Source organism: Ciconia boyciana, chromosome 15, assembly GCF_034638445.1.
Source record: "Ciconia boyciana chromosome 15, ASM3463844v1, whole genome shotgun sequence".
NCBI classification, from domain to species: domain Eukaryota; kingdom Metazoa; phylum Chordata; class Aves; order Ciconiiformes; family Ciconiidae; genus Ciconia; species Ciconia boyciana.
Window position 1 is genome coordinate 14,765,747 of NC_132948.1, and position 27,433 is coordinate 14,793,179.

A 27,433-nucleotide genomic window follows, 5' to 3' on the forward strand; every position below is an offset into this window, starting at 1 on the left:
TTGTTAACAGCTTGTCAGAAACCTACATTTCAGTCTCGCTGAGTTTATATCATGCAAAAAAAAAAAAAAAAGTTGCTGGAAATTATGATTTTTACAGGTTCTGACATTTTTCTAAAGAACTGAAATGCTCAAGGCTGCTGTCTCCCTTAACAGGCTGTGCTGTTTTGGGTAATATTCTGCGTTGCATCAACTGAACATCAGAGCAACATTCAGTTTCTTCCCTTTAACGTGTTCTTTGAATTATTTAAGGTGTTTTGATGTTGGCTAGAATTTGTAACAAAGTCCTCCAGCTTTTATCCTAAAATATCAAAAAGGTTGAGATTCCCCCCCCCCCTTCTCCCTCTTCCCTAACCCTTCCTCCCTCCCCCCTCCCGCTTTTAATAGATCCTTGCCTGGATCATCAGGGGACTTTCTTTTATGTTGTACAGCATGAAATGACTTAGTCAGGGTCTTCCTGATTAATTTATGAGTACTAAGGAAAAGGGAAGGGGGGAAAAAACAGTCCTTGAGGGACTGACCCTAAGCTACAGCAGATCAACTCAATTTTATGGAATGAAAAGAGACTTAAACAGTATTTTTAGCGTCGGTTCCCCGACCCGCAGAGGTAGGGAAGCTCCCTGCGGCTGGCGGGCTGAGGCAGGACGGGGTCCCGCCTCTCCAGGCGGCTGGCGGAGGGAGCTCGGCCTTCTGAGGCACCGAGCGCTTCTGGAGTTAAAGCTGTGCCAGATTGGTGGATTAATGTGCTCTGCCTCCAAGGGACAAATGCTCTTTTTTTTTTTTTTTTCCTTTTTCCCTCCCCCTTGCTCCCTCCTTCCCTCCTCTGGGCTTGCAGATGACAGCTGTTGGTCACTTAACAAAATGTCCTCTTGATTGCTGCTTCACAACAGGGGCCCCCTCAGACCAAACAGCACATAGCCCGTACAATGCATCACTGCCCCTCAAAATTAGTTCTAGTGCTCAGGGCTATTCTCGGCTACCATAGCTAATACTCTCTTGCTGTTCTTCTCTCTCCCCCTCGCCCTCCCCCGCCGCAGACAAAGGCTCAGCCGATACATCTGTAGTGCTCACAGCCTCCCCTTCCCCCAGCCAAATGCTGAGGAGAGAAAGGGGGAAAAAAAAAAAAAAAAAAAAAAAATTGCTGCCCTGAGGCTCAATCTGTTTCTTACAGCTCTACCCCGGCACTTGGAAGGCTGAGCTGGTCTAGCCATGGGGAGGCCCTGCCTCATTTCATCAAGCTGTCAGGGAGCAGCGGAGCTAAGAGGGCTCTGCTGCCTGGGGCAAGTTCAAGTCAACATTCGATTTCCGTCCTCCCCCCGGCCCCCGCCTTCGCTTGGACACTTTCTGCGCTCTGGATCTGAACTTCTCCCCGAGCTGCAGCAGCTCACAGCTTCTTGCCAGGAGGAAGGACTTGTGGGACCTTATAAAGGACACAGTGGCAAAATTGCTGCAATAAATCAGTGGCCCTCTGACACTTGGCGGTAGCTTAATGTTTTGGCACTTTCTTTCCTGTGTATGCCTCAAGTCCCATTAGCAGGCTTTTCTGTCAGTCTGGCTCATGATAAAACTCTCTCTTCCTATCATCTTAAGCAAGCCCCTGCAGACATGAATCCGATGCCAGACTTAATAGGAAACAACACCCTCCCCCTGCACGCACAAGCGCGCATCCATACGCGCTGCGGCGGCGGCTGCTGCGAGCTGCTCCCGGGAAGTTAGCTCAGAGGACAGGGAGAAGGGGAGGGCCTTGAAAAGTCGGCTTGGTTTTACTTCTTCCTTTAAAACGAACGTTAACAAACCAGGATTTAAGCCTAATGCTTCCCCGAGCCTCGCTATTAAAAGAAAATTCAGTAACTAAATAGGGTTGGAAATAACAAGATAGCAGTGACATGGCCATCCTCTGGGACTGTGTGAGTAGGCGTGCAAGCTCTGTAGGTATCTACACTGTTCATATATTCTATGCAACTTTTTACATATATATTCTACCCTGCCAGCTTGCATTGTAATATTATAGACTGTATATTTAAAATTTTTGCCTCCTCTTCCCTCAGCCTTACGCTTCCCCGGGCAATTTTAGTTGCAGGTAGACTGGTTAGATTACATGTCCCTCCGGGCTGGGATCTGGTTTTTCACACGGCTAGCTTAGATGTCTATCACCCTCTGCTTAATCATAATATAAATAATATCTGTAAGTATGTGTGTTTGTGTGCAAAGAAAAAACAAGCCTTTCTGTCAGCTGTTTGGGGAGGAACCTGTAATTTCTGTGCTGTATAGTGTCTGGCACAACGCGGTCCTATAGCCTTGAGGCTGTGTAGGCACAACCTAGATCATAAACCTCTGGTTTGGGGTGGAATAGGAAATGCCACATTTATGTGAATAAGCTGAGGTAACTTCTGTGCAATTCTGAAAAGCTTGGAGGATGTGGCCCCATTTCAGATAACAGAGCGTTCCTCTGCACCTAACCGATGACCTAACACCCAAGTGTTGCCAATCTTCTTGCAGTCTTGCGAGACTTGGGTTGTTTTTGTTTTCGTTTCTTGGAGCTCTCGTTCCTGGCACGAGCCAGTTTATGTCAGTAGCTGATTTCACGTTAATTAATGTAGCGCTTCTATTACGTGAAGAAAAACTGGGTGATCTGGAAGTTAAAATGTTGGGGGTAAGAAAAGAATCAAAGGATGTTTTCATGGTTCTTAAACTCACCAGAAAACATCTAGAATCACAGTACAAACAATTTTAATATAGATTGCAAGGAGCCCAGTGCCAGTGGAGGAGTCCCAGAGCACAGAGCCTCCATGCTTCTTCTGCAGATGCTGCTTTTTTGGAAAAATCTATGCATAGCTCATTCCAGGCCTGCTCCCTTTCTGCACTCAAAAAACCTAAACTTACATGGCTAAACCACTCTGCAGCTGTGCTAATTGCCTGACTGCTGTGGTAGAGCCAGCAATGACGCTACTGAACGCCTCTGACTCTAGGCCCACCAGAAGACCTTTTTGTTTGCAGTGACACAAACCTCTGCAGTATCCCTTGCTGTTATGTGGAGTGATCGGATGTGCTTGGATGTCATGCAAACCACAGCGGGTAATGTTCGTATTTCCCGTTTCAACCGTAGTTTGTTTGGGATGCGGGAGGAGTTAGAGGTTTATTTTCAGTTCAGTGCAGGCAGGTGTGCTACTGGTGGCATCTACGTCTCCGCGGTAAGAGAAGGCCCTTCTCAAAATACGCCGTTGCCTGTGTTTTACAGTTGCCACAAGTCCATCTTTCTCCCCTGTTGAGGTGATTTGTACAAGCAAGTGCTGGAACGCATTGTAACTCCTTGCCTGGTGGGAAAGGCATGATGGAGGGGGGTCTTGAAATGTGAATTTCCACCTCAGCTGTCAAAAAAAAAAGAAGCCACAGGGCCTGGTCTACACATATGGGAGCTCTGTCTCTGATTCCTCAGGTCTTTTGGGTGCAACAGGGGAAGCAGTGGGACGGAAGGGATGGTGGAGTTGCTGCAGTTGCTTAGGTGGAGGTTAGGAAAGCGCCAGCTTTTCTTAGTGTTTCACTCCCTACTTCATCCGGAGCCTGAACCTTCCTCCGAAGCACGGTCCATTGGCAGCAGCTGTCAGATTGTGCCCTGTCCGGCGAACCCACGGCCAGCTCGGCACAGTCTTTTTGGCGCTGGGTCTGCGCGTGGAGGGCCCACGTCTGCAAAACTTGCATCCTCCTCTGTGGGGCAGAAGGGGGAAGAAGGAGGGGGGGGCAAGGCCTTTTTACGGCGCACTGAGCCGGTCGTACCTGAATTATGTGTTGTTTCTGCTTAAATTTACCTCACAGGAGGCTTTTTCTGACTGGAATCTGTCACTGCAAGAAATTGTTTCCAAAAAGCGGCACAATTAGGGGTCGGCTTTGCAAACATTCTTGGTGGAATTGAGAGGCAATTGGCACAACCCAGTGAATAATCCTTTTAGGAGCCTTTATGAACCCAGCACAATGGCTGTTTACAGTTTCGCTTATAGACCAGGAGTGTTAACAGGCCTTTAGAAAAATCCAGGTAATTGAAGCTTTTGTCTTTCAGTGAGCCTCCGTAGCTGTCAACAGTTGCCATTCTCCACATTTTCTTTAACTTTTCTATTTTGACAAGGGCTTTTGTCCCTCCGACCACAGCTGCGTGGCAGGTGAGCACTGGCGGAGGAGCCAGCGCAGCCTTGGCCTGCTCGGCCTTCGTAGGGGAGTGCCACCGGCCCCCTCCTCGCCAGGCCAGAGTAGGTTGTCTTTTAAGACCCAGAAAATCCTCTGGGTCAAACCAGGGTTTCTCCGATGACTTCATTTTTCATTTAAACATCCCGGCGATGCAACGCACCAGCCTCGGTCTCTCTTTGTCAACCTAGGGCTTTGCAGGGGCGGGCGGCGGAGGCGAGGAGGCTGGAGAAGAGCGGGTATGCGGAGACTGGAGGGTGTTACCACAGAAACTGAACCAGCCCATTGAAATGGTGTTTTTTAACACCCTCTCGAAGGGAAGGGGTCAACAGCGGTTCTGTTTTTCGCAGATCTCTCCGGGCGGGTTTAGTTTTGCTGTCGTTGTTTTTTTCAGTGCTGTTGCGTGTTCAGCAGCCTGTGGGTTCCTGTTTCTTGATGCAAATGTGAAAGCCTGTTTCTTTAATATAAAAAGAAGAAAACCTAAGTGAATTCTGAAGCTTGGGTTTTTTTTCCACCAAAGCTGGCTGTATTTTCTTCAGGAGTCAGTGGGAGATTAAAATGGGTTGGTAGCCATGAGTCTCAAGCTCTCCATTTTCCAGGATGCTGTATGTTAAGCAGAAGTCCAAATTTTTTAAATAACGGTGTCTTAATTCTTCCCCCACGATCTCTCGTCATGTAGACTGCTTAGTAGCTTTGCGTCAGTTTGGGACTTCATTCTCACGTCAATTAAGACGTAGTGTTTTGGTGGTTTAAAAGCCACGCAGTAGGAATCGATACGGGGACAGTTTGTGTGCATGAGTGAGTCCTACGCAGCTGGGAGAGGTGGGAGAGGACAGCTATTTCATAAGGCAAACAAGAAATTACCCAACTCGCTGTCAGAAATACGGTTTTTAAAGCACCCGTCTTGCAGTCGCAGCTGCACGGTGGGCTCCGTGTCTGCACAGAGCCGCGTGCATGTGTGGGTCTGCATCCACAGCCCCGCTGGCTTCGTCCGTTGCACGACTGATGCAATCATGATTAAAGTAAGGAAGATGTAAGCTAAAATGAAACAAAATTCTTTGCTGTCCTTTCCATTTTAAAAACAATTAATTACAGAGTATTTACAGATCCTGAATGGGGAAAAATGTATCCTCAGAGAGCAGATGTTTGCTTCATTGGTATGTCTGTTTATAAAATTTAGCATGTGGATTTGATGGTTCACTGGGTTTTTGCAACTTTCACTTATCTGCATGAGACAAAGTTGCATATCAGTAGAAAGCAAAATTAAGCGTCTAAATAAAGCAGTTCTGCACCTCTTAGTAATGCAAACCACCTGTAATAGGTTTTTATACTCATTATAGGCATACAAATTTTTGAGGTCAAATCTGTTTTCAACAAGAAAAAGCCTGTCCTCTCTTTTTTACATATCATAATGCAGGAAGAAATAGGAAGACAAGTTTTGTTACAAAAACAGAGAGCAAGACTGAAATACTATGTTGTATTTGAATAATAATGGTTACTAAAGTTCCCCAAAATTGTTTACATCTGCTCTCAAATATTTTTAAGCTAAATTTATTAAGGTTTACAGTACTGCAGTTTTATTAAAGCAGGGCTCATAGGCAAAAGCATCCGAGTTTTAATGATAATTTTGAATGTTTTCTAGTCAATATATTTCTGAGTTTAATTTATTTGATTTTTTTATGACTTCAGTGTATCATTCTTTAAGTCCCTGTAAGAATTAAAATTTGTATTGGCGTTGCCTAAGCATACAATTTTAAGCAACACAGGGCTGAGTGTACTAACTAATTTTTATGCTATTTTTGTGATAGGTGATATTCCCTTGTAACATGCTTTAGTCCGAACTGTGCAGGTTGAATCACGTCATCAAAATATTCTGCCTCTAAAATATGAGGGTGCAGGTTGAATGAGCACAATGATTAAATTGGTAACTTAGGGTACTTTAGCGTAGGCCAGGTTTAAAGGGTAAAATAACATGGTCTTCATGACCCACTCAATTATGCTAGTAATTTGGGGGAATGCACACTCCCTGTAGCATTCTGACTTGATTTCAGCCCCCGGGGTGGAGATGAAAGGCTTCCCTTGAGTCAGCCGGAGTTTCTCAGGAGCATGTAAATAATGACGAGTGTACTGCTGTGACTGCATCTTCCCCTACCCCCCCACCTTGTTTTTGATGAATGTGTTGCTTTGTCAGCATGAATTAGCACTGTCTTGAGCAAGCACAAATGCAGCAGGTACTGGGGCAGCCTTTGCCCAGCAAACCTGTTTCAGCGTGTCTCAGTGGCGATGGACAATTAGTCCCGTTCCAGGCCCAGAGCAGGGACTTCTAATTGTTCGTGGTTACGTGGCATGGGTTTGGGAGAGTCAGCAAATGGCCGCTGCTGATGATTTATCAGGACTGATTTTCCTTTTGATCTGAATGTCTGTTTGTGAAAAAACCAGAAACTGTTTCCTATAATAATTTTCATAAAGCTCAGTGACGGAATAAAAGTCCCCAAAAAAGGCACAACGGGTTTACAGGAAGGTATTTGCTAAAGACTTGGCTATCTAATGTTCTTGCCTTCCATGCACAAAGTAGTTGGCTAGGGCTTAATGCAGCCTGCTGGCATGAACACTGGTTAATCCCATAGGACTTGCCCACCCACTGCTCCCCGGCCCCTGCAGAGCAGTGCCCTGCCCTCCTGTAATTTGTTCCATTTTTGCTTCAGGTTCTTTTTTTCCCAGAATCCTTCTAAACAGTTGGATTTCTCTGTGAAAAATGTGCTGTGGCTCAGGTGGGGCAGTGTAAAACAGTTTCATTTTGAAAGAAAAAGACTTCTGCTTAGTCAAGACTATAGAAAAAACAGGTGCCTTAAACCAAGCGTTTCCACTGCAGTTAAATGGAAATAAGGAGTCAGTTGGTAAGCGGAGCAGTCTTCACTGCAGAGTCACCGTGGGAGACCCCGCCGCTGTATCGTGGCTCTTCGTGTGCTCGGTGTGTTTCAGAGAATTTAAGAGTAAAAGGTTCCTCAAGTGTTTGGGGTCAATCATTTCATGTGCCAAATAAAAGAAGAAGATATTAAATAGTCTCTCAAAAATCTGCAGAAAACTAAGAATGTAACAGCTGAAATTTCTGCTTTGTAACTTTAGGGTAATAGGATGTGACAGGAAAGATCCCCCCTCCCCGCTCCGTGAGGAGCAGGAGCTGGACAAAATGACCAAACAGATCTGCTCCTTCTTTGACATTCATGACGCCGAAGCATGTGCATTTTCATGGACCGTTTCCACATTTGTAGCTTGTCATTGCTGGCCTGCAGAGTCCCCTCTTGTTGGACCAGTGAACTCAAACCCTATCGAGTTCAGTTATGGAAACCCACCCGGACCGTCCCCATCAGCGGCTGGCTGAAGGAGAAAATTCCCGTTGGGCACAAAAGCTACGAAACGCACTGGCCACTTTCTGTCAGTATAACAGACACCAAGAGATTTATTTTTGTTTCCGACTGTAAATCTTTCTCAGCTCCAGCCAACAAGATGTCCTGAAATGTTCAGCGCTCAAGTTATCTTTCCATCATTTGTGCTGTGAAAATAGAGCATTTCATTTTCAGAGGCTGTAAGAGATTACACTCTAAAACTCTTTAAGTAAACACTTCCTCCTGGGATCATGATCTCATTCAAACTAAAAAATGTACCAGAATTTATGATGTATTTTAATTACTATTCTTGGTACCACTCATTAAATTAGAAATTGATTGCCAGTTTCACAGCTTCCTTGTTAGATGACAAAGTGCTTATCAAGGTGAAGCAATGCAAAACTGTTACTATATATTCCACAATTTGGGATGATAAAAAGGCATGCTTTTTGTTGTGGTATTCATGTTACAGTTGTTATTATAATGCATCGCTGATTGTCTTATTTGTTTAAAGTTCTCTTTCCCCCATCCAAGTAAGAGTATACCGTATTTTTGTAGAAGAAGAGAGAAATTGGCTTTGTCTGGTTTATGCTAGCAATCTAAAAGGCATTACTGCAAACATCAAAAGTGTGTTCCATTGAACGGAGAACATCGTAAACAGCTATCCTAAAGATTTAAGAGGATGATGCAAAAGATCCCTATACATAAAGGTGTTTCTCAAAATCTTTTTTTCTCTCTCTAATCCACAGTGTGACAGCGAGAGCGATATTGACGATAAGGTAAGGCTGAATTTTCTTCTTTCATGTGCTTTACTAGCTTGGAAATTCCCTCATAGTCAAAATAAGAATGAATTTGAAAATAATATTTTTCCTCCAGTCTTCATGTCAAATTTTAAAATACCTATAATTTAATTTAAAACATTGGGTCAGGTACTCTGTGATCTTCACTAGGTTTTGTTTACAGAAAAAAAACTCTCATTAACATAATAGTCTTTCTTGATTATTACGTGAGCATTTGGTGAGACCCGAGTCATAGCGTTAGTCCTGTTTCAGAGGAAGTCTCCTCTGATAACTTGTCAGGAGTCCATATTTTATTTATGGTAACCTTTGAAGATGTCAATTTTGTAATCAGTTTAGAAGATGGGACAACTGGTACCTACCCTCAAAGGCAGTGTGGTAACTGTCGAGGAGTGTTTTGTCATGTTGCATGCATATTTATCACAGAGCAATGATTTTTCTGACCTTCTTTTGGATACCGACGTTGGTCGTTGAAAGGTTGTAGTTGTGTGGGTTTGTATGGGGATTTTTCGTTTCACCTTTGGAAGGAGAACAGAGAAGTCCCACTACGTAACAACAGTGGCACCATGCTTTTAAGCATCAAATGTGTAAAAGACTTGAGTATCCCTTGCTGACTTCTCTTCTGGCAGACCAAACTTGGCAGTCTCAGGTTAGATCTTCATCAAACTTTTATTATATTTTGGCTGTCCAGTCTCTTGCATTCATTCATGAGGAGCTGTGGCACGGACGTTTCTACTGGATCAGCATTACAAAAGTAAAGGCTGATTTCAGATAGCCCTGTCTCCTTGGCAGCACACTTGGCTACAGCCATACATCGAAGGTTACCATGAGTTCAAGAGACTACACTAAAAGCTTCTTCTGGTTAAGTCTTTTTCTTTTTTTTAATGTTGTTAGAGCTTGGGAAGCATTAAGGTTTCTTCAACTTCTTCTTTTAAAAATCCCATCAGATACCAAATATCCCTGGAGTATGGCAAAAGCTGTGTTTTGAGATGAAGGCTTGATTGAAGAGAAACATTTAAATCATATATGTTGAATGAAAGATACTATACATATTTTATTTTATTTTGTTTTATATATGTGTATATATGTATAAAGTCACTCCCTAAAACCACCACCCCCCCCGAGTTCTGTTTCATACAAGGTTGCACAGCAGCAGAGCTGATGGCAGAGGTGGTGAGGGTGAAAAATTATTCCCTAAAAAGCTTAGATACCATGGGGTTAAAACATTTCTTAGACTGCCCAATCGAAGAAAGTAAAAGCAATCACTTAGAAAACTGTTTAAAGATCTGCCAGTCAAACCTCAGATGAAGTTGTAAGTGACATGTAGTTTTATTATACAGCTATGCTATTAATGATTATCTAAATTACACTGGTAGACCCAGCTAGCGGCATTACATCTGAGACTGACGTTTGTTAGATTAGGTTTGACTTCACCTTGTAGAGAAGAAATTGAAATCTGAACAACATTGATTAGCTTTCAGAATGTGGGATCTGAGGTTACCTTCAGAGGAAGCTGCATTGTGTTTGGCTGGTAACTTACTGTCCTTTACAGCAAATGAAAAGCTATTGTAGTGTTCCTTACCATTAATATGGCATTTCTTTACATATCTATAACTGTAATTTGACCTTCTAGGCTCACATATTTCCCAGCTACCTTCTCCTTAAGGTGACTCCACCTTAATAATAACATTCCTTTTCTTCATAAGGAGAGCAGCACAAGATCATCATCTTTCTATCTCTTGCCTGATCTGTAGAGACATGAGACATGACATCGGTTCTATTAAATAGGTCTCTGGAATTAAGTAGGGTTGCTTCTCTTGTCAGCAAAGACGTGTGCACATGCATGTAAACTCACCAAGGTTGAAGGCAAGAGGCTTCAAACCTTTCATGGGGATAATGTAAATGCAGCGTTGCCTTCCAGTTGGGGAACACAAGGGCAGCCCGGCTCTCTCTGTTGATACCTGACATACTGTGCTCCCCTGAAAACACATTCAGTATTTGTCTAAAACTTAACCTGGCTGATGCAACAAATATTGGCACGAATGTCCTGGGGTATTACGCTGAAGAGTGTTTTTTCCCCCTTCCACGTGCTGGAAAAATGTATCTTCTAATAATACTCTCTGGCTATTGGAGCCAGCTGGAGTGTTCGACATACTGTCTAGCCCAGCATCAGGCTTCCCAAATTACATGACGGGTCAGCTTCATTTCACAGCGCTACAGAACAATCCTGCTTTCCTGCTTGGTCAGCAAGAAGCAGCCTTCTCTAGGTACACCTACGCGCGCTGGCACTAATGAAGGGCAGGGCAGGAATTACTAATGCACTTTTGATTTGCATAACACTTTTTGTTAGTCATAAACAGCGGATCACTGTCGTCTGTATATAACTCATGCGGAAAGCAGACAAAAAAAGAAGTTCATGTACAAGCACAAACTGAGTCAGTGATAGAGCTAGAAGCAAAACTGAAATTTTCCACCTCCTACTTCTGTCTCTGTACCATGCTACTAATTATCCACTATTTATTTAGTTCATAGGTGTAGGGGCTATTGAGCTCTTAATGTTTTAAAACATAGATGTTAGAGTAAAATTAAGGCTTTACCCTCACTGCATTGAAAAATATAAACACAATCCTGATATAGTTTTGGTTTTTTTCCTTGTGCAGTGTTGTGCAGGACTCCAGGGGAGAAGAGTAATTGAGCATAGTCAGTCATACGTACAGTATATCAGAATGGAGGAACCCTTACTTTAGTGCAAGGTACAGTTTCACAGCAGATTGTGAGAGTGTTTCCAAACAGTGCGCTGCTGTTTTTAATAATTGGAGAACAGGAGCTCAAGGCTGGGGACTTGTCCATCCCATCTACTTTCTGAGATCTGTCTCTGGCCAAGTATAGCCTTTCACTTCTGCATCACTGCTGAAATCTCAAAGGAAGTAAGTGGGATGATACTTTCTCACACCTATCATTCTGTCACCACACGCTTCTCGAAGAACTGTTCAAAATACCCAAACTAATAAAGTGAGCTGTCCAGCCATTTAACCAAGCGAGAAACTTAGCAAATCACGCGTTCCAGAGATGGAAATGCAAATCCTGTTTCTGTTACTGTACGTTCATTGAAGGACATCGGTTTGGACTCTGCAACTGTTAGGAGAATTGCAGGGTAGTTTGTGGAAGCTGTGGAAATGATACTGTGCTTTTTGTGAGGGAGGAGGGAGAGAAAGGGAGTTAGTCTGATAATCGTATTACACTATCTCCGCACTGTGCAATAGCTGCAATGTGAGGCTCACGGTCCATAAACATTGTTACTGAAAATATATACTTCCTTTAATAGCAACAACAGCATTAACAGATAGCAATTACCCTTCATTTTCAGGAACTATAAAGTCTCCATTAATTCAAGATTTATGTAGTTATAGCATTTAGCACAGGAATAACACCACAGAGAATTGGTTTATACACATGTAATGAGAGAGCTTATGGCATACTTTAGTGAACATTAACATAATAGAGTAATATAAACCATCAACAGTTCCACTTATTGTCTCTTACCTGCTTTAGCATCACTGTGAAAAGTGGCTAGCAGCTTGGTAATGTGCTCTGTTAAATGGTGTTCTGCAGAAAGCCAAAAGTCAACTTGTGTAAAACAAGGGAATGAGTAATCTCTGCTCGTTACTCCAAAATGTTGCTCTCATTTTTTTAATAACAGTGTTCAAGATTGCATTAAAAAAAAGCCCGTTTCTTTCTTTCAAAGTAATTCAGTGTTCATGTTCTTTCAGTCTTGGACTTCTGTCTGCTGTGTGCGAAATTGTGGGTTGTCAGCTTAATTACATGGCCCCGCAGTGTAAGTGAGCTCTCCAAATCAGGGGTTAGATATCAGGCATTGCTTCATTTAATGTGGTGCTAAGTAAGATGTACAAAAAATGACACTCTCTTTCTAAGTTGAATCAGTATTTACCATATATTTGTTCTGTAGTTTGTGTATTAGCTACAGCAAGCAACCTTTGAGACTGGTAAAGCTATATCCAAGGTGGAAGCAAAAAGTTTTGAAGTCAGGTTTCTAAAAGAGTGTTTTCACACTACTTTCTGCAACAGCACAGTGAGTTTATTAGGCCCTGCTTGCGGCGATGTGAATTCAGCCTTGCCATGCTGCTGTTTGCTGTGCTAATTTCTGAGTCCCGGTAGGTGCCTGGCAGCGTGCAGCGGTGCAGGAGCAGGTGCCATTTAGCACTTGGTACATGGGAGAAGAGCAACGAGGTAGTGCTATGATCGCTCCGCCATGGGCTGGGTTCCCGTCCTGCTACGTGCCATGTAGATGCAGAACAGCTCGTGGCTTAAGGATGAGATTAGAGACAGTGAAGGGACTCAGATAAAAGGGGGGGCACAGTGTTAACAGCAGCACTGTTTCAGTATGCCAGCAGCCTCGTTGATGTCCAGCTTTGGTTTTGTAGGTATTAAGGTAAAGGGGAAGGTTTTAGGAGGCATTTGAGAGGGACAATCAGGTAGTTTTATGGCTGTGAATGGAAAGTTATTCTCTGCAGCAAAAGGCACAGTGCTACGTAGTAGGGAAGTGCTTGTCTGAAAGTTTAACAAGGGGGTGATCAAATCAGACCAGTGAGAGATGAGAGTTTACATCGATACTGAGTGTCAGTGCTGGGAAGAAGAGGTAAGCTGTGAAAGAGTCAAAACATGAAGAGTGATAGTTTGCAATTCGGGAAGTGGGAAGCTGCGTAAGGAGCAAAGCCACGGATGAGGAAAATGATCTTGCGGCAGCTTTTTCCTTGGCACAAGGACACAGTTACATCTGCCATCACCAGAGGAAAGGATGAAGTGACAAATGAAAAGTGAGGTAGTGAGAGCTTGACCAAGAACTTAGTTGTGTGGATGAACAGAGGATGCTTATTATGTTATAAAGAAAAAAGATATACAGGACTTAAACATAGGTTGGATGTCAAGATGTAGGGAGTGGTGTGAGTCAAAGAGAGCACCAAGAACTATGGGCTTGAGTGAGAGGTGGAAGTGATAATAGTGGAAGCAATGAGGAGAGTAAACTGTGTGGAAGATCTGGGGGATGAAATTATCACTTCTGTTTCAGCTGTGTTGACCTTGAAAGGGTGTCTGCAAGCCCACAGGAAAAATCATAGTTTAGGCAGCAGGAGAAAGGGATGTAATAATGAAGAGAGATCTAGCAGTCACTCTGTGGTCACTGTGTTTGTGTGTTTGTGTATGAGATTACCCAGAAATAAGATAAAGTCCCATGACAGCAGATGAAAAAGTTCAGGGAAGATGGTCTTAACGATGCTTAGAATTACAGCAGCGGTTACAGAGGCAGGAGCAGAGCAGACAGGAGCTGCTGAAGCCCAGGGAGGGAAGAGCTGTGTCAGCTGGCTGGTGGTCAGGGAAGGGGATTGCGAAAGACTTGGGAAGTCGAGGTGCAGTTCAGTGGGGGAGAGGAGGCCAAACTGCAGTGTCTGCTCCCAAAGATCCTACATCGATCTGAATTTCTATGTTTTGTTGCATCTTTACACTCCTGCTCTCATGGCCTCATTTGTCAATGCACCGGTACAACATCAGTGTGTTGTCCCGTGAGGCTGGAATAAGCCTCAGTCCCTGGACCCCTCACTGCCACTCATTTGAAGTCCAGTGGGGGCTATTATTGGTAGCACTATTGCTGGAGGCTTCTTTCCCCCTGCTCCTCCTCCATCTAGCAATGGAAAAAGTGGGTTCCGTCTGATAAGTCTGTTGTTCTCATGAGGCTGGAAGTTTAGTTCCCACTTCAGGTAATCTGTTATTTGCTATTTTTGAAGCTTACCCAGGCCAAGGTCCCCAAATTGGTTTTGTCCATCATTAGATTGTCCCTTTCTCTGAGAAATGAAACTTGGTACTCTTCCAGCAATCCCAGTTCTTACTGGTTGCAGCAGAAGGGAGAGATCAAATGTGGAATTGAACCAAGGGCTTTCACATGGCGGTATTTGCACTTCTGTTAGCATTACACTTCAATCTGTGACAGTTTTCAGCTGTGACTAATAATGAGAAGTCTCCATTTGCCAGTTACTTTCGAGCTGGGTTTTCAGACGGTATTTAAGTGGTCCTTTTACCATAGTGTGCTCTTGTTTACGGACAGTGATGCTGAATGCGGTTGCAGAAGTGTGTGCCTGGGCTGTGTTGCAGGCTTAGCAGCATGCAGTAGTATAGCATATACACATATGCATGCACGTATGTGCACAGAATCAGTGTTTCTTCTAAGGTTTAATTCTTACAGACTGAAAATCCAGTGATGCGGAGTGAATCCCAGTGAGAAACCTGAATCCCATATAATAATAACTGGGTAAAGGTGGTTAGTTCTCTTAATGGAAGAAAGTTTCTGTTTGACAGATGAGCTGCGTGGTGTTATTAAAAACAGATCTGCTTTTTAAACAATATGGAAATATTGAATTTAAAATAACCTTGTAGCCCTTGAAAGATTCAGGTGCTATAAACAGGCAAACATAATGTTGTTGCCAGTACAGGAAGACAAAAATTCACCATTCAGTGAATTTATTTTATTTCATCGTTCTCCATGAACAGATTTAGCAGCAAAATAGCATCCTGCAAGCCCCCTGCGTACCTAGTTCACTCAGTCGCTCTTTGGGAAATGCCAGATGGGGGAGAGACTTGGCATGCCCTTGACTTCCATCATTTTACCCGCCATGTGCACGGAGCGGACACAAAGGTTCCCACTGAGACTTGGGGCAATTGAGTTGGGCCCTGTAAGCCCCTCCAGAGGGAAAGGAGCCCTCCAAGTTGTCCTTCCCCACAAGCGTCTGCAACTCCAGTGAAAAGTATTAGTAATAGTGGCCCCTCTTAACCTTTGTATTTAAGTAAAACAAGAATGCGACTGAAAAAATTAAACCGACTTGAAGCGTCAGCACCAATGTTCTCCCCTCCTGCTGAGGTTTTGTGTTTTTCTTTTATCCAGACAAAAACTCAAATTTTAAGTACATTAGTCTGTACATAACAGGCTGAGTCATCACAGTCTGTGGTGTCCATATTCATTCTTGAAAATGTAGAAAAAAAATTTTCAGAGCAAACAATGAGAAGAGCCTTCTAGTTTGCTGACAAAGATCCATCATTAACTCACATAAAAGGACTGAAGAGATCTTATGGAGAGCTCTTGGGCAAGACAGGATAATACCAGTTCTGTCGCTGGCAGTCAGCGTGTCCCTAGCTCGCTCCTTTCTCTATTGTTTAACATCTCCCTGTGCCTGTTCCCCATCCATGAGCAATTTCTTATCTTACCAGGGACCTTGTGAAGAAACTTTTAAGATCTGAGGCAACAGGGAAGAGAGCAATCTTGTACAGCTGTCTGCCCACATCCAGAAACACCATTATAAAGTAGCCATGAATCCAAAGGGCCACCTGTGCAATGGCAGTAACTCCTTGGAAGGTGATCAGATAGGAGGTAACATAGTAGGCAGGTGATAGGAATTGGCAACTGAGTTAGGCAATTCAGTTAATTAAATTGAATGATTTAATTAACCATAAAGATGCCAAGAAGATGAGAATTTTGGAGGATGCATACTCCAATAGCTGCAATTGCAGGCCAAGTTTCTCATTACTGTATTCCGAAATTGTTTTACCAGGTTAAATAAGACGGAACAGCGTAGCATGCAGCACTGTGTGTCCTATGCAGGCGTAACAGACACAATTCAAGGATGGCCCAAGAGTCAGCTTTGGGTTTTATAGCTTTCCAACAGTTCTTGCTTCTGGGTCCAATTTGCAATAAAATCCACACTAGGTTTCACTACAGGAGTTTTCCAGGTATGTAAGAGGTGGCAACAACATTTGGATCAGTAGTAAAGACTAGAAGTAACGTCTGCCTGACCTTGCTTGGGAATTCACCCTTACCTAAAGCATCGTGATTGAAATGGGTATTCTTTTGCCTAGGTGAGTCTCCTAACACTTACCAGCTGCTGTTTTCACTTATCAGCTGCTTATCAACTGCTGCTTTTGTCTGCAAAATCAGTAAGGGGCTTGCCATGGCACCCTGAGTCAGGGGAGATGTTTCAGCTGGTGCTGCCCAGCCTTTGCTGTACGCCCTCAGGGGCAGGGGTCCCTAAGAGCTAGAGTCCCGGCTTTCCACAAACACAAACCAAAGTGAGGTTCTTTTCAAACAGAGAAAACTCAAAGTGAGAGAGATTGAAATAAGTGTTTGTAAATAAGCCTCCCTCTGCTCCCTGCAGGGTCACCCCTTAGTTCTAGTGTTGGCTGTGGTACAGACACACCGGCTCCACACAGTTCTTCCCAGGCAGCAAGGAAAAGTCTTCGTCTTTCATTCACCTGTGAGCCTTCAACTCCGGGTCTACCCGGGGGTGAGCCAGTCATTTTTCACGGTGTAGGCTGGCTTCCTTCCACCTCTCCCACTCCTTCCTAATCCCTGCAGCACTGCGGAAGCCTCTGCCAGCAGAGTGGGCTCTGTTCCTCCCTTCGCGGCACCTGGGATGGGAAAATGAACCTTCCTCTGCTCTGCCCACCCTTGATGCTCAAAGCAGTACGTAGCACGTGTTACCTGCAAACACGATAGTTTTCCCTCATCACGAAGCTCCAGCTAGAGTATCACTCCTGATTCCGTATTAGTGATTTTTCATTTCTCTGTATGTACTGTAAAGATTGTGTAATTCCAGTTAGTATTTTACACTTTTTAACATTTCTTGATGGTCTTTAATACCAAGTTCTACCCAGCTGCATTTTTCTTGAGAAGTAAGGTGTTCTTCTTAGCAAATGGCTCACATTTGATTTTGTAGTGCCTGAAAATTTAATCTGAAAGCTTCACTTGATTTCTTTCTTGGCTTTTAAATAGTTTTCCATAGTTTCTGCATTTTGATGGGTTTCCTCTAATTTTGTATGATACCTGTATGATTATCTGAGGAATGTGATTTTACATTTTAGGCAAAGCTGTGCATAAGTTCAAGACAGAGCAGTGGCTTGCATGGAGCTTTTATGAGTTCTTGTCTGCCTAAGACAAGATGATGAGTCCCGGCAGGATGAGTGCAGGTTAAAGCAAAGGTGAACTCTGCAGCTGGGGCTCTGCGGTGCACACCGTTGCACGGCTCCCGTCAACACTGTCCGGAGTGTCAGAAGCATCAGTGGTTCTGCGTGATCGTATCCACTGATGCCCAGTCTTCTACTCTTCGATGGGTCGGTTTGAAATATCTCAAACACACACAAAAGGCTTGGTTTCCAAAGCATACAGACCAACTCATGGCCTCTATTTCCTTGGCCTTTCCCAAACCTGTGTCAAAATTAGTTGGAGATCTTTGCCTAAATCTTTGTCAGCAGCTGACTTCATTTGTGGTTTACTACTCCTGACAGTTTATTGGGGAAGCAAAGCGCGCCTTCATCTCCAATAATAAACAGCCCACCCGCCGACACTTCGACAGACTTAATGGTTTTTTATACAAAAATGGACAGACTTAATGTTTCGACTGTAGCGATCATCTGTCCTGATCTCCTTAATGAAATTAGATTAAGTGCACCTGGGAAAATGCTGAGACGGCACATTGCCTTCATCACCTTCCTTAATTTAAAACCAATTTGCGGGGAAAATATCCTCTGAAGCTGAGGGAGGCAGAGAGAAGGGGGAGGGAAGGGGATTTTAAAATCTATCTGGATAGCTACTGGCAGTTTTAATTCCTTTCCCTGCTGGCAATGTGAAATATTAACAGCCTTAAGAACTGAGAGTTTAAAGACTTACTAACCTTTTTGCCTTTCTTAGGGGAAAAAGAAACAAAACAAAATCTTTACCTTGAAGATCACATATAGGGACAAAGTCTGATACATGCTGGGGCTCAGAGGTGGGGCTGGGCAGGGAAGAGAGATCTGGCTGAAATATGAAAGTTTCTGCTTCCAAGAGCTAGACCGTGTTTTCCTAAAATACATTGAAACCGCTAGATGTTGGTGATGCTTACTGTCTGCTGTTACCTTGATAATGATTTAGTTGTGCAGAAAAATAGTAGTTTGCCCACATAGCTGTGAAGTCAGCTGCAACATGTACAATATCATGTCACCTGGAAATTATTACAAATGTTCCTTGGGCGCATTCTGAAGAGAGCAAGAAACATGTCTTTTTAATTAAAAATAAAATGTTGCAAAGAATAACCATAACTTTTTTCTCCATGAAGGATGATTCCTATTCTCTCTCTCTCTGACTCCACTGATTAAAACCACGCTAACAGTTATCTCAAGGTCTTCCACCGGTGAGGTGGTCGGAGAGCAGAGTAGTCCGTGATAGGCTGGAAAGTGTCTTTGTAGCAGAGTTTTAAATGTTTACAGCCTTTGTCATTTGGACTATGACAGTCCAAGCTCAACAGTGCAGTTGATTTATCCATCTCCTGTCTCAGATTTCAGTGTTGCTGGAACAGTAGTATTCATATTCATACTAGACATGGGTGGTTTCTGCTGCTTGGAGATGCTTTTCTTCATTTGCTTAGAGTCAGCTTTGTTCTTCGTGAAAGCTTGCGTAGCCCAGGTTCTGCAGAGATGTCCACCTTGTGTCTGGCCACTGTCAGGAAGACCCTGAACCCACACCGAAAAGGAAAGTCCCATGTAACTCTAGAAATGTCTTGCAGCAGGCTTGGGGTTTGTTACGGTAGTCAGTGCACAATCATTCATATTCCTTCAGCGACTAGTGATCACCACTCAGAACCTCAGTCATGGTAACCTTTGAAGAAAACATCATTCAGAATAACCATGTTGAAAGTCCCAGTTAAATTATATTTATTAGTGAAGATGGGGCCTGATTTACAAAAGTAATCCTCAGCCTAATCAAAGTTAGCAGTACCGGTGGATGCTCAGTGCATCCCAAAATCTGTTCAGCCATCTTCATCCACTTGACTGGTCCTATCACTGGGACTCCTTATGTAAGTGGGAGTTTGCATGAGTAGCCCAATTGCTGTCAATGAATAATTTAAATGATTTAAGCCTCAGACATGCTGCTTAATAATGAGAGAAATCAGCCCCATATGTCCTTGTCCATAAATACTAGAAGATGGGGACAAGTCACTTTTAAATGGGATTCATTTATTTTTAAATGGAATCGTGATAAGTGTTTTAAAGGCAATCAAGCATGTGTAGCTATCCTGAATATTATAAATATAAAAGAACATTAGCCTAAAATTGAAAGGGATCCCATTCATATATAAACTGAGTTAAGGGTATCGTGCGAGGATAAAAGTGCAGAGTAACCTTTGATAACTGACAAAGATTTTAAAGTGTCTGTTCTTTTTATTAATTGCCACAAAGGTGGCTGAAGTGACCAATGTGTGTTATACATGTCACAATTTATTATGGACACTCGGATCCTGGTTACTGAGTGACTGCAGTCACTTCTCCCCTCTTTAAATCTTTAGATAACCTCATCCTACCCGCAGAAGGTGAAGTTGAAGAAAGTAGAATTTCTTGTATCGTGGTTATTGAGCTTGTCCCCATAAAAAGACATTGTATATCCCACCAAAAAGGTCTCTCTCCCATCCTTGTATTTTTAGTCCCCCTTTTCTGTTAAATGTGAGTTTCTTGTCCTACTTTTCAAGATCCTGCACCACGCTACCTTTTCCCATCTCTCTGTTTTTATCTGACGGCATCACTTGCACCTCCTCTGCTTTGCCCGTGCTGCTGGCCTCTGGGCTGTAAGCTGGCAATCTCTCATTGGTGGTTTTCTCCACAAGATAGGCTGCCTACAAGGACTAATCTGTGGTTCTTCCCCACAAAGCCTACCAAATGTTATACATAGGACAGTGTGCATTTAGTGGGAGTTTGTATTTACTGCAAATGTTACATTTTAGGATCCATAAGACAGAGAGTGTGTCCTCCCGTGGAGGAGATGACCTAGCATTTCTTGGTCACTCCTGGAGTACAAATAACACACAAAAATTATTTGTGAGCATGTTTTATCCAAAATCTGTTAGGAAATTGAATAAACATCATTATTAGCATTTTCCACTGAAGAAACTGAGGCTCAGAGAAAATGTGACTTACCTGCGGTCCCACAGTGAGTGAATCAGAAGTGTTGTGGGACACAAATTCCTGGTTGTCTTGTTCAGCTCTGTGCTCTAACCCCTCTCCATGTGAGTCTGGATGGCAGACTGTGCTGTCTCAGCCAAAACTAACCCTTGGATGTTTGCCTTCACACCCTAACTGTCTCTGCTGGTGATAGACAATTCCTGAAAAAATAATTACTTTTAGCTGAACTGGAATATGGTTTGCTTTTGCTTTGTTAAGAAGTCATAAAGCTTTATGTATTACATTGAAAGTCTTATTCTTTCTGAGGCTTTACAGCCTGTTTTCATAACTTCATCGGAAAAGTGTCTTTTAAGGTCATGGAGTATCAAGATGTTTTTTGGATGGCTGTTTCCTTTGAACTCTTAACACACAGAGATCATTTGTGCAACTGCAACAAATTAAAAGGTGGCTCCGGAGAGGGAGAGCAAGGTTGGAAGAAGTGACAGCTTCTTGGTGTATGTGTCTGTGTTTAGTCAAAACAATCATAGAATCATAGAATTGTTTAGGTTGGAAAAGACCTTTAAGATCATCAAGTCCAGCCGTTAACCCAGCACTGCCAAGTCCACCACTAAACCGTGTCCCTAAGCACCACATCTACAGGGCTTTTAAATAGCCCCAGGGATGGTGACTCCACCACTTCCCTGGGCAGCCTGTTCCAGTGCTTGACAGCCCTTTTGGTGAAGAAATTCTTCCTAATATCCAGTCTAAACCTCCCCTGGTGCAACTTGAGGCCATTTCCTCTTGTCCTATGGCTTGTTACTTGGGAGAAGAGACTGACCCCCACCTCCCTACAGCCTCCTTTCAGGCAGTTGTAGAGAGCGATGAGGTCTCCCCTCAGCCTCCTTTTCTCCAGGCTGAACAACCCCAGGTCCCTCAGCCGCTCCCCATCAGCCTCGTGCTCCAGACCCTTCCCCAGCTCCGTTGCCCTTCTCTGGACACGCTCCAGCCCCTCAATGTCTCTCTTGGAGTGAGGGGCCCAAACCCGAACACAATATTTGAGATGTGGCCTCACCAGTGCCGAGTACAGGGGGACGATCACTGCCCTAGTCCTGCTGGCCACACTATTTCTGATACAAGCCAGGATGCCATTGGCCTTCTTGGCCACCTGGGCACACTGCTGGCTCATATTCAGCCGGCTGTCAACCAACACCCCCAGGTCCTTTCCCACCAGGCAGCTTTCCAGCCACTCTTCCCCAAGCCTGTAGCGTTGCATGGGGTTGCTGTGGCCCAAGTGCAGGACCCAGCACTGAGCCTTGTTGAACCCCATACAATTGGCCCCAGCCCATCGATCCAGCCTGTCCAGGTCCCTCTGCAGAGCCTTCCTCCCCTCCAGCAGATCAACACTCCCACCCAACTTGGCGTCATCGGCAAACTGACTGAGGGTGCACTCGATCCCTTCGTCCAGATCATTGATGAAGACATTAAACAGGACTGGCCCCAACACTGAGCCCTGGGAAACACCGCTTGTGACCGGCCGCCAACTGGAGTAAACTCCATTCCCCACCACTCTTTGGGCCCAGCCATCCAGCCAGTTCTTTACCCAGCAAAGAGCACACCCATCCAAGCCAGGAGCAGCCAGTTTCTCCAGGGGAACGCTGTGGGAAACAGTGTCAAAGGCTTTACTACAGTCTAGGTAGACAACATCCACAGCCTTTCCCTCATCCACTAAGTAGGCCACCTTGTCATAGGAGATCAGGTTAGTCAAGCAGGACCTGCCTTTCATGAACCCATGCTGACTGGGCTTGATCACCTGGTTGTCCTGTACGTGCTGCGTGATGGCACTCACGATGATCTGCTCCATAACCTTCCCTGGCACCAAGGTCAGACTGACAGGCCTGTAGTTCCCCAGATCCTCCTTCCAGCCCTTGTTGTAGATGGGTGTCACATTTGCTAACCTCCAGTCAACTGGGACCTCCCCAGTTAGCCAGGACTGCTGATAAAGGATTGAAAGTGGCTTGGTGAGCACTTCCGCCAGCTCCCTCAGCACCCTTGTTCTTAGTTATCCTCAGCCTTTTGAAGTCTTTGCAACTCTGGCTTTGTTTCTGCTATTATTGCCAATAGCCATCAACAGCTCAAGCATTCAGAAATTGGCTCATGGCAGGACAATACGTGATGATGTACAGTATAAACCAGATGGAAGGGTGAGTTGACTTAAACAGATGAGTAAAAACTTGTTTTCAGTTAAAAATCAAAATAAATCTAACATATAGAAGGAAGGAAATGAGAAATAGGCTGCATATGAGAGGAGGATAGCAGTTGCTCTTCACAGTGCCTGTCCACAGAGCGGCGTGCAGACACATGCTCATCCCAGCATGGATAGTAGCATGGGGACCTGCACCAGCGGAGGCTGAAGGAGAAGGCTTCCTGCATCTCGGCCCACGTGCCATGGGGGGGCTACCACTGGTAGTTGTACAGGCTGCCCTGCGCCCACCGCAGCCCTCCACCTCACGGAGGTCAGCCCCAGTCATGCGCTGGGATGAGAAACGAGGATCCCTTTCAGCATCCCCTCTCCAAGCCAGCCGCTTCCTCCAGGAGTGGGTTACGTGGTGCTGGCGGCAGTGGAGGAACAGGCATGCGGGCTGCTGTTGGGGAGCAGTTGAATTTACTTTGTGGCAGCGTGTTCGTTTCATACACGCGTGTGGGAATGGCAACATAGGCTACAGCTAGCTAAATTTAAGGGGGTGGGTTTCACGCCAAAAAAATTACTTTTAGGAGACAAATCCCCTTGATCAGCAATTCTGCTACCAGCTGAGGGCAGTTGTTCACCGTTGGCCCCATGGAGGAAAAAGTGGCACAGGGAGTAGAAAACTGCTGTGGGTGAGAAAAAGGCTGATGCCACTTGCACCGAGGTGCTTGTGGTGTTCCCTGTCCATATTGAGACATGGGGAAAGGGAGAAGCATGCCTGCCAGCTAGATGAATAGTTATTTTTAGTAGCACTGTAAAGTCAATTAGAACTAAAGCAGATCCGTATTAAAAGTTAATTCGTATTAAGAATAGCACTGCACTAGCTACCACATTCATCTGGAAGCAGGTGCAAGTTCATCTGTGCTGCTTGCTTTTAATGTGGTCCAGTGCAAAAAAGGATGTTTTTAAGCCATCTTACTAGCTTCAAAAGTTATTATATCCCATCTTCTTAGCAAGTCTGTAACATCACTGGTGTTGAATTGATTTGTCAGTGCTGCCAGTTTGCATTGCCGTGGATGTAAAGGAGGCAGGAGTAAGTACAATTCTCGCCTGGGCAGTCTTACAGTTTCCAGCTACAATTCTTGGCTGTTCAGCTGGTGAATATATTCTGTATAACAGCTGTGCTTGACAACATTTCAAACAGGACGGTAAGCCCCAGTGTTCATTAGACCCATTCTGGATGATAATTTCAAACTTCCCTCCTGCCTCCCTGCCCTGTCTCCTTTTGCCTTCCCTCTGCCCTGTGGTTGCCTTTCAAATCAATACTGTTCGATGCAGATAAACAACACAAAATGGATTGAATGGAGGTGCAAAAGGCGATGTTACTACTTACCTCTCGATGCAGCACTCTTCTTTCCTCTATTCAGCAGAATAACTGAGTCATGCTGAAGTCTAATTATGTACCTAAGTCTCCTCTCCATCAGTTTAAATACACGCTGAAGTGCTGTGGGACAGCGGACTAAATGTGCCCCAGTGCCCTGCTAGAACGAGACCTCCATTTTCACTTGTTCCCAAACATACAAAGCCTACCAGCGTTAGGAGTGTGTTTGGAGTCCGGGGTGCAGCAGCACAAGCAACCATTTCTCGTGGCTGGTTGCTGAAACTCGCTGTTCTGTGACCTTCAGTTGTGGCCGGGTCTCAGGCTTGTACCTTAGGCAAAATTCCCGTTCATCGTGCCACTGTAAAGAGCAAACGTTTGGGGGGCAAAATAACTCTGCAGCTAGAATCAGATAATGCAGTTCAAGTCCGTGGCCTAATTCCTCTGATGATGTTATTTAAAACATTATTTTCTCATTACCCTTTGTGAGCTGAGCTTCAGAGCTCTCCATTAAAAACAACAGCAGTGACTTGAATTAATTGGTTAGAAAACATTTCTTCTCTCAGCCATGTTCCACAACAAAACCCGGGGAAGCCAAGAAAAACGCTGGCCCAAATTTGGAAGAAGTTTTGTTTAGAGGCCTGAAGCCTCCACGTTGCTCTGCAGACACACACACACACACACACATACGTGGCTCTGTTGTAACTGCCTTGGTTTTACAGGAAAAGAAGCCAGCCAGGCTGCAGGGCTCAGAAACAGTTGCTCGCCAGATTCTGATTTATTTGACAGCCTCCATAATAAAGTAACTATTTGTCTAACTCTTCCTGATTAGTCTGAAGAGGTCTGCCAATCTGAAGAGGATTGACTAGTCAGGAAACCACTGGTATTTTGGCGCTTTTTTTTTTTCCTTAAGGGTTGTGATATTATTTGGAATAATTTCTCCTTTATTAAGTTTGGCATTTCAAAATAATTCACTGCTGCAATGTGAACATTTTCCACATCAACAATAAGTCTATTACGGAGAAATTTACAAAAACAAAATGACTTCATATTGCTTGCAGATGTATTCTGTAAAAATAATTGTTTTTCACTCGATTTTAATGTTTCTAGGCCTTTGTAAACATAATGCCTAAATACTTTTATTCAATAAACGAGACCCATTCAGTAATTGCTTGCACATTTGAAGTCCAGTAAATAAGGAGCAGATTTCGACCAAAATCTGTGTATCATTTAAGCCGCTTAGGTCACAGCCCTAGGGCGGAAAAGAACTGGTGAGAAACTTGTGTTTTCAGAAGTGGAGAACTGTGACTTCAGAAACCAAGACAAATAAGCCCCATTTCTCTTTAATTAGTGGATTCCTGCTTATGGGCCAGGCTTTCTTTATTCTTGATTCAGTAAGGCTGGGAATTCAAAGGAGGCTGGAGATGTTAAGCATTCTGTTCTCTAGACTTTCTTTATAGTCTGGGGATACCGAAGTCCTTCAGGCTCCATTGGAAATCCCATCACACAAACCCATATTTTTTCCTTGAGTGCATTGTTTTCAGGTTGGAAACACCATTGTGCGTGGACAGAGAAAATGCACGCACGCATGCGGAGGGGAAATGGTGGCTCACGTCACTAACTGTGTGTCTTGTTTTTATGTGTATTAGGTTTAGTATGTACTAGTTTTTAAAAGCCAGCAGTACGGGAGACCTCATTGAAGCTAGGAGGACCGCTCTAGTAAGCATCTTGTGGTCTTACGCTTGGGCAAAATCTCAACTTGAAACAAAAAAGGCAGTGCATGAATAATTGGATATTGCTTGTCATGCAAGAAAAATAACTTACAAAGCAAAGTAGAATCCAGAAATAGAATTGAAATAAAAACAAAAACAAATAAATACCACATGTATTGTAATTCCTGTGTGAGACAGGTTTGGTGGAGTCCTTAAATCAACCAGGGTGCAGACTGCATTGATGAGCTTTCATCGTGCCTTATGAAAGTTAATACCAAGTGAAGTATTCTCTGTGGTGGTTTGTTTTCCTCTACAGATATTTTGCAAGGCACGGAGACCTTTTAATGGAATCGAGGAGGGCTAAATATCTCAGACAATTTGTTTGAACAGATAATATGGAGTTTTTCCTTGGTCTTTGCTACCTTCTGTTCTCCAGGCACTGTATTCTCATGGGTGAAACTCTGGCCTGTTTGAAGGCAGTAATAAAACTCTCTTTAATTTAAGTATGACCAAGATTTCAACTAGTATCAGCAAGAATACACCTCACTTCCCCTTAGGCCACCATGGTCTCTTAACACAGAGGTATAGGTAAATAGTGGCAAAGGAGCCTTTTCGTTTGATAGAGGTGGGTGCAGGAAATGAGCGGTCATCTCTCATGGCACTAAGAGTGTGGGAGACGCAGTGGGTCACACTGACCCTGTTCCAGGTGACAAGTCACGAAAAGCAAACCCTTTGAGAAAAAACGGCTTTGTGTATATCAGTCCTTAATCTTTTGCTTGTGTGTATGACAGTATGCATCCCTGCCATCACAGGTCATCCCCGGCCAGCTCACTCCATGTGTAATTCCTTCTCCTTCCCCCCCCCTCCTGTCCAAAGAACAACAACCCTAAAACCCCATAAAGCTTTGCAGCTGTTTTCGCACGTAATTAAATTGTCCTAGGTAATCCTTGCCCGGTGGCCTTTCGTACACTGGTGGGGGAATAGCATTGAAGCCACCGCCATGATTTGATTACTGGGATTCCTGTGCAGATCAGCTGCTCCCAAAGGCAGCTGTGATGTTTCCAGGGCCCAGTAAAGCTTCGCACGGGAAAGAGCCGTTCCTCGGAGCAGCTGCCTCTGCCTGCCTAGGGTGAAGGAGACACGCAGCAGGGAGAATGGCTTGGGACTCTGTACCTGGCTGGTGCCTGTGGCTTGGATGCTGTCCGGCTTGTAGCAGACCCTGCACGCAGCGGCACCACCAGGCACAGAGGACAGTAGTTTCAGCTGCTGGAGAAGCTACCTGGAATGGGCTTTCTCATGGGCAGAGGTTTATACGCATCTTTGACCTGGTCAAAGGTTGGAAGCGAGACATTAAGACACCGCAAGGTGAAAGATGTAAGGGTATACAACTAGAAATAATCCCAAGCCCAAAGGTGTAATCTTGTTCGTGTTCGGTTAGAAGAAAGGAGTGTAAAACTGGGCACATTTGGTCAGAAGCATGACAAAACCTGTGTGAGTATTACAAGCACTATGGCATTTCCTCTACCTGTAGCTGATCAAAAGCTTTAGCTAATGAAGCAAGCCTCTTACATTTTTCACAGCTTTGTATTTTGCATAGGGAATTGTGTCTATCTGAAGTGAACCCTGCCTTGGATACCTATTTCTCACTAACATAGCACAATTTCCTGGTTTGCAGACTTCATTGGGGTATTAAGTGGCAGTGATTACCAAGTTACTTATATTGCACCAGAAGGGCCCAAAGTGTTTTGGAAAGCACAGGCTAACCCTGTGCTGTCCCTCAAAATTTTGGCTCCTCACGTGTCTGTCCCTCAAAATTTTGGCTCCCACGCAAATTT

At 44.1% G+C, this 27,433-nt stretch overlaps 1 protein-coding gene across 18 annotated transcripts in view; it reads left to right on the forward strand.

Moving 5' to 3' along the window:
• The window catches only part of FBRSL1 (fibrosin like 1), a 555,468-nt gene that overhangs the window by 359,971 nt on the left and 168,064 nt on the right, over window positions 1-27,433 (forward strand). For all 18 annotated transcript variants that reach the window (XM_072879771.1, XM_072879790.1, XM_072879783.1 and 15 more), the window contains one exon: window positions 8,309-8,338. In XM_072879771.1, the coding sequence (XP_072735872.1) occupies window positions 8,309-8,338 (30 nt within the window). The remainder of the gene's footprint in view (window positions 1-8,308; window positions 8,339-27,433) is intronic.